We start from the raw sequence: 6972 nt of genomic DNA on the forward strand, positions 1-6972 counted from the left end.
TTCTTAGCATGGGGTCTGTCATCTACATCAAAAGGACACCTTTGACACTCCACATAACTTACAGATCCTTCTGCTGCCACCAGAAAGGAAGAACAAAAGAACAGGCTTGAAAGAGGAATCAATAGGCATATGGCAATTAATAAAACATTTTCCCACTGAATTCACTACAGAGGGAATTTCTTTGTTCTATTTTCACAAAAGAAGGAGACTAGACAGAGCAGATCACTAAATGTTGTTTAAAATATCGCTCTTCAGTCAAATTCTTGTCTGTGCCAAAAGGAGGGCTCACATGTACTTTCTTGTGCATTGGGCGTACAGATTGTAACAATAAATCTCAGGAAGATTCTATGTAAATAGAACATCACTTAATTGATCAGTGAATGCAGGTGGCTCCTGCTTTGGAGCATACACTGAAGAATGGTATAAAGGGTATAAATCAAGTGCAATGCTTTTTTGATTGCAGTAGAATTAAGAGTCACATTCAGAGACGGTGTCTCACAAGAATCCAAGGCACAAAGCAGGGTCACAATTATAGGCATGGCCAGAGCAAGTGTATGTATGACCATTAAGGGTGATACACCTCTGGCATTAGGGAGGATTACAAACCTCACCATGTACAAGTGCCCTACCCTCCACCTCCTTGCTCTTAATGGTGGTTCAGCAGAAAGGCAATTCCGTGATTATAGTGAAAATCCAGTATTGTAAATGGATCTGTAATACCTAAACCTCTCAGGAACATTCCTGAGGACTGTAGCCCTTCAAGTCTACTAGGTAGAACATTTGACAATGTCTGGAATCCAGGATATCCTTGAGTAAATAAGGTTACTAGACATCTCTATGTCTAGAGGTTTATGAAATAATTTTCATTTGGAGCCAGAGCTTTCAGAAGATATTGTACAAAGAGATGTAACTGATGTAGGAAATGTAACTGATATGAAAGAATTACTTTTTCCAATGAAGTTAAAAGGACCTACATACCTGGGGCTGAATTTGTGGTTCCAGAGCAACCTCAGTTGTAGAGAGCTCTTGTAGACAGCCAGATTTGATGAACTGGGTGGAATGAGGGTGCTGGTCTGTATCTACAAAGTGCCTGGATTTTCTGTTGATTTATAAATCAACAAAGTCTTAAATGGTCTATTTTCCAAATAATTTTGCTTCATTGTCTCCAGTCATCCATTGCTGGGATATCCAATGGTTCACCCAACCAAAGAAAGGGATAATGTTTATGAACTAGAAAATATTTGAAAGACTCCAGGACATCTTGGTTACTGAGATCTGACATTTTTGGCTGAGTGAAAAAATCCATTAACACTGAAACTGACAACAGTAAGAGAACAGATATCTACCTCCTGGTTTAGTATACTCCTATAGACTAGGAAAGAACCAGGATATAGGACTAAGAATAATGGTCACATTTGTTTTAATTTCTGAATCTAGCTATTAACAAGCCTTTAACTATAACTTTTGCCTCAATAAACTCCTAATTTGCTACTTATTTAATAGTTAGTAAGGTAGTTTGTGAGTTCAGGTATTGGGTAGGATTAGAGATGTAGAATATGGTCATGCAGAATATGTGCTTTATAAGTACTAATAAACAGCCAATATGTCAATAATAGGCATGCTAACAAGCAATTAGTTAATAGTGAGAATTGATCTCTATACTATACTATATTTATGAAATGATATCCACATTCAAGATATAAACTATTTCTCTTAAACCCACCTCTGAACAGCACATAAAAGTAGTTTGTTTTCTTTACATGTTGGTCAGAAGTGACTGGTTCTAGGCTATAATAACATTTAAGGTAAACTAGACTTTATTCTCTCTGGCTCTACATCTTTAAACGTGTTTACATCAGAGTCAAACTGGAACGGTGTTTATGGATACTTGTGGAAATTCTGATATACTACAATTATATAACTTTCTCAGACCTGTCAAAACCAAATTAACATTCAAGAGCAATTAAACAAGCTTTAAACTACTTGTAATTCATATGCCACTCAACCCTTCTACAAGTACACAGGCACATACACACATCGCTACCCTGTCCTCTTATCCAGTGAGAGTCTTGACTGTGGGGAAACAGCTTAGGATAAAGTTAATCATGCATATAATTGGGTTTTGACTCTTGTGTCTGCAGGGGCCTGACCTGCCGGTATCAGGATGAGCAGCCCATCACCTGAGTGATTAACACATGTAAATGAACACAGCCCATAATTATAAGCCACGTTTACCTCCTCTCGAGATGATGAGTTGGACTCTGCAGATAGACATAACTCATGGATACATATCGAACCAGAGTTTGAAGAAGAAGAGGGATTAATTTAGGGTTGCCAGGGCATGCCCTTGGTGGGAGAGAGAGCCCATGCTAGCGGAACAAATAAAACTTACAAAACAATGTGGGAAACGGTTGGAAAATGTCAAGGCCAAGTATCTCAGAGGAAGAGAAATCAATATAGCATGTGCTTTCTGGACAAGGCCACTCTGTCGCAGCTTTCATATTCGAACACAGGCCTCACAAACAGTTTAATTATGAATCACAAGCTTGAGCTATAGAGGACCATGACAGGTTCAGGCGCCCAACACAATGCCTATTGCATAATTTAAGACCTCAACGATAGATGGGGAGAGCCTCCAATACATGTATTCAGGGCATCAGGTGTAGTATGGGGTTGCTGTGTGGTGGCCCCCTTGTGTTTATTTGCCATTAAAAATGTCAACTTCTTTCCCAAGGAATAATGACCAGGATTAAGGATCATTTAATCATTTACTAAAAATTTGATCATTCTTTAGTTGGATTTTTGTCATGGTTATGCTTTGACGGTGATGACTCAAAGAAACTTTCAGGGTACTTGAAACATGCTGTGCTTAACTGACAGTCTACAAGGTGTATAACTCCCTCTGGTATCCCTTTTACTGCTGCTACAACCAAAGCAACTTCTTAGTAACAAAAACTATACAATAGTTTTCCACCATTTTACGCCATGAGCAAGAAGTGTACACACCAAAACAGAATTCTCAAATACACGCATTAAGAGCCTTCATCTTGTAGTAATTGCCAACAGCATTACCACAGCCTTTATGAGATGCTAATCCATCCACCCTCTTGTCAGGGACAGAGCTTGAAGAGCGGCGAAAGCAGTTTGTTGTCCTGTTCCCGTCTGGCAAGCTTGACATTTTCCCCTTCTGCTTTTGTCCCCTGCACTCTCGGAGGGCCTGGCTCCCCTGGCCCTCCTCGAGGCGTGTATTAAGTATGAGTCTTTCTCGGCACTCTCGGATAATCTCATCAGAGTGGGATGCTGGGGGTGTATGTAAATCCACATCTGTTATGTCCTCTGCAGGGAGAGAAAGCCGCTGGAATGCTCATTGAACCTGGTCTCCAAAACCTCTTCCATACAGCGAGTGGAGACCATGACCTCAGTTTAGATGCAAACACAAGAGTGCATGCTGCACCTGTCTCTTAAGACAGTACATATTACAGAGCATCTGATGGGTAACATATTGAAAATCTCTAGCTAAGATCACCTTGTGTTCATGGATGTGCTTAAAGGGATAGTTCACACAAAAATAAAATAAATAAATAAATCTGTTATCATTTACTCACCCACATGTCAACACAAAAACATATGATTATATTTCTTCTGTGGAATGCAAAATAAGGTATTTGAAGAACCTCTGAGCTGTTTTTGTCAAATGAGTCCAAAAGCTTCAAGCTCAAAAAAGGATATTACTGTAGCATACAAGTTATCTGTTCTTCAGTGGTTTAATCCAGTGGTTTAATCTAGTCAAAACACTGACAATCTCATGTATAATCATGCTAAAATCCGGTATGGTGACACATCAATTACATCAATCTTCACTGGTTCTTCCGTTAAGTCAATTAGCACGGGAACCAGTAAGTTTTAATGTTATGGTGCTTTTCCACTGCATGGTACGGCATGATACGGTTCAGTATGGTTCAATTTTGGGGGGGTTTCCACTGGGTACAGTACCTGGTAATTTTTTCAGTATCACCTCGGTTGAGGTTCCAAGCAAACCTTACCTTTACCAAAACGTGACATGTAAACTCTGCTGATCACTGATTGGTCGGAGAGAATCGTCACTACCTGCGTCATTGAACTTGCGACACAACAGACCCACTAGATTTAAATCAGCACAGCCAGCGATGAAATGAATGCAACTCATTTGAATGAGCGCACCTTTGTTTAACAACCAAAAAAAATGGCTGTTTCGTGGTCTGTTGAGGAAGTACAGGCGTTCCTCTCGTTGATAGCAAAGGAGCAGATCCAGTGAGAGCTTGATGGGGCGACGTGGAATGAAAAAGTTTTTCAGGAGTAGCGGCAGTAGAGGCAGTGCAACTATAAGGACATGTAAATAATCCTGCCCACTCTAAAGCGATACTAAACTGCAGTGGAAACGCAAACCGTGCCGAGCCAAGCCGTGCTGTACTGAGCCATGCCGAGCCGAGTCATACCACACAGTGGAAAAGCACCATTATTGACATGTAACCATATGGGATGTTGAGGTGAAAATTTCTCTGTATGTCAAAGAGCTTTCCATTTCAGCTGATGTCACAAAGCTCTCTCATTTAATAAGGTCTAGACAAACTAAACCAACATCAAAAACTAGCTGTGATAAAAGTCACACTCTGTGGTGTTGCCTCAAGTCGCTTGTGTATGGGCCAAAATTTGCCCTTGAATACAGCACAAAGACTTCCACCAATGGTCAACTAGCAAATATTTTCTGCACCTGCCTGTGGAAAAAAGCACATAAACTCATCTGACGGAAGCTCAACAATGGCTTGACACTGGCAAGGACCAACCATTGGCTTGGTGTTTCACAGCCTTCTCTCCTGGCTCTTACTGTGCTACGTAACACAATTTTTACAATAAATTCTCAATTAACTTTTTCTTTGTTGCTGAATATCCTGATGTGGGTTGCAAAAAATGTTTCTTTTTTTCTTTTTTTAATGTACAGTCTTAACTACTACATTTTTATATTTCACATTTTTACATTTGCTCATATTGTTTCATCCAAAGGACTTTATCTGGGCCTAAACTGTACATTTTAGTTACAATATTAAGCAGATTTTTCCATTTCTGACTTAAAAGAAGCCTCACATCACATCCACATCACTTTGATTTAGATTTGTTTATATTTTTTGTTGGGGATTCTAATACAATATTGGGACAATTTATAATAACTTTTGATTTGAACATTAAACCGCAATGTACATTTCAGAAAGAAGCGGCAGAAAGACTACCTCTCCTTTGACTTCATTCTTTCCTCAAACATGAAATAATGATTTTCTGCCAGTCTAATTACAGAGGCAACATCTGATCTGTGCTGCATCCGAGGGGGATTAACTCCAGCACAGGCATTAGAGCTCATTACCAGCTTGAGTGCAGAAATATTACATCTTGTAATTGGATGGAGAGATTTATATACTGATCAGATGGGGTTTCTCTAATAATATTGTGATTAGAGGCTTAGTTTGGACTGGGGGTTTATCAGTCAGAGCAGGGATGGGAAAGGAGGATTTTATTAACCTTTGACCCATACTGAAGATGCTTACCTCTAGTCAGTATAAGAAAAAAAAGATAACCGACAAAGTTAACCCAAATTGAATTGAATTAAATTGAACAAGTTAGCTCAGGTTTGTAAGTGATTTCTGCCATTTTGCTAATATCCACTATTTCACTATAGGCTCAACAACAAGTCCTCTATCCAAAACTTTGTCCTGCAAAGACAGAAAACCCAGATGCACAAAATGACTGACAGCCAGAAGCATTTGTAACTGGCTAGTCCTCTGATTGACTAAAAATGATTGGGTTCCTCCCCTGACTCTTTACATATAGCTGTTTGAAATAGCTTGAAGTGATTTCTCAAGGACACTGTTTTCAGTATCAATATTTTACATCTGATATTCTAAAAAGATAACAACTACATCACTTTGAAATGAATATTTCTAATAATGTACTCACCCATGTGTTGTTCCAGTCTTATTTTCTTTCTTCTGAGGAAACACAAAATGAACACTTTAAGAGTAGGCTATCTTAACAGGAGTCAATATAATGTGTATGCTATATGTAGGTTTGGTAAACTCATAACTTCCCCTGAACTGTAGTGATTCATCATTTCTTTACCTTTCCATTCTCCAGCCTGTGTCCCAATAGTTGATCAAACATTGCAAAAATACAGGACACATCGGCAAGGCGGTGAGAGCAAGAACAGAGAAGCCCTTGTTGTCTTTCAAATTCACACCCCTTTATGAACATGATTAACACAAACAGGAATACTGATATGAGTCATCATGACCTTATGGGCCTTCCATCCACTTCTGTTTTATGAAGCTTGGACATCATGTTTTACATTAGAAAGAAAATAATACTAGGTTTGAACGACATGAATAAATGATGACATTTCAGTTTAGGGTGAACAAGCCAGTTTTTTTCCGTTTGACAAAACGAAGCCTTATAACGTCAATCATTTCTGAACTCTGATGTGTGGCTTGCTCTACAAAATGATGTTAACTGACTTCTTAAAAACCTACAGAGAAAAAAGCTGCCTCTCAAAGTTATGATTTCAGCTCAAAAAAGGTTAAATTGAGGTAATGGAAGCATTCAAAGTTGCGTGCTGGTACTTCAGATGGCTGGAAATCAAAGTTGCTATTGATTCCCGTCCCATCCGCGCTGCGCGGGAAAAGCGACAGAACAGCCGCGAAAATCAGAGAGAAAAACCTGACGTGATTTAGTGACGGCTCTCGCTAGTCCTCGTGAGAAGCGCTGAAGAGACACATCAAACCTGCTTGAAGAGCAGTCGCCGAGCTGAGAGGGTGACAGCAGAGCCGCTATTGATTTCTGTCGGTGTAAAAGCACTCAGGGGAAACATTTCGACCCGCCAACGAGCTCAAACATCTCCAAGCGTGATGACAGATGCGTCTGACGTCACACAAACATGAATTTTTCAGT

General features: G+C 39.5%; 1 protein-coding gene across 1 annotated transcript in view; it reads right to left on the reverse strand.

Moving 5' to 3' along the window:
- The window catches only part of LOC109055275 (ankyrin repeat domain-containing protein 1), an 86539-nt gene extending 79567 nt beyond the window's left edge, over positions 1 to 6972 (reverse strand). The window contains exons 1-3 of the mRNA XM_042753616.1: positions 6806 to 6972; positions 6148 to 6267; positions 5986 to 6017 (exon numbers count right to left, since the gene is read on the reverse strand). Of these exons, the coding sequence (XP_042609550.1) occupies positions 5986 to 6017; positions 6148 to 6209 (94 nt within the window). The 5' untranslated portion in view covers positions 6210 to 6267; positions 6806 to 6972. The remainder of the gene's footprint in view (positions 1 to 5985; positions 6018 to 6147; positions 6268 to 6805) is intronic.

Source organism: Cyprinus carpio, chromosome B25, assembly GCF_018340385.1.
Source record: "Cyprinus carpio isolate SPL01 chromosome B25, ASM1834038v1, whole genome shotgun sequence".
NCBI lineage: Eukaryota > Metazoa > Chordata > Actinopteri > Cypriniformes > Cyprinidae > Cyprinus > Cyprinus carpio.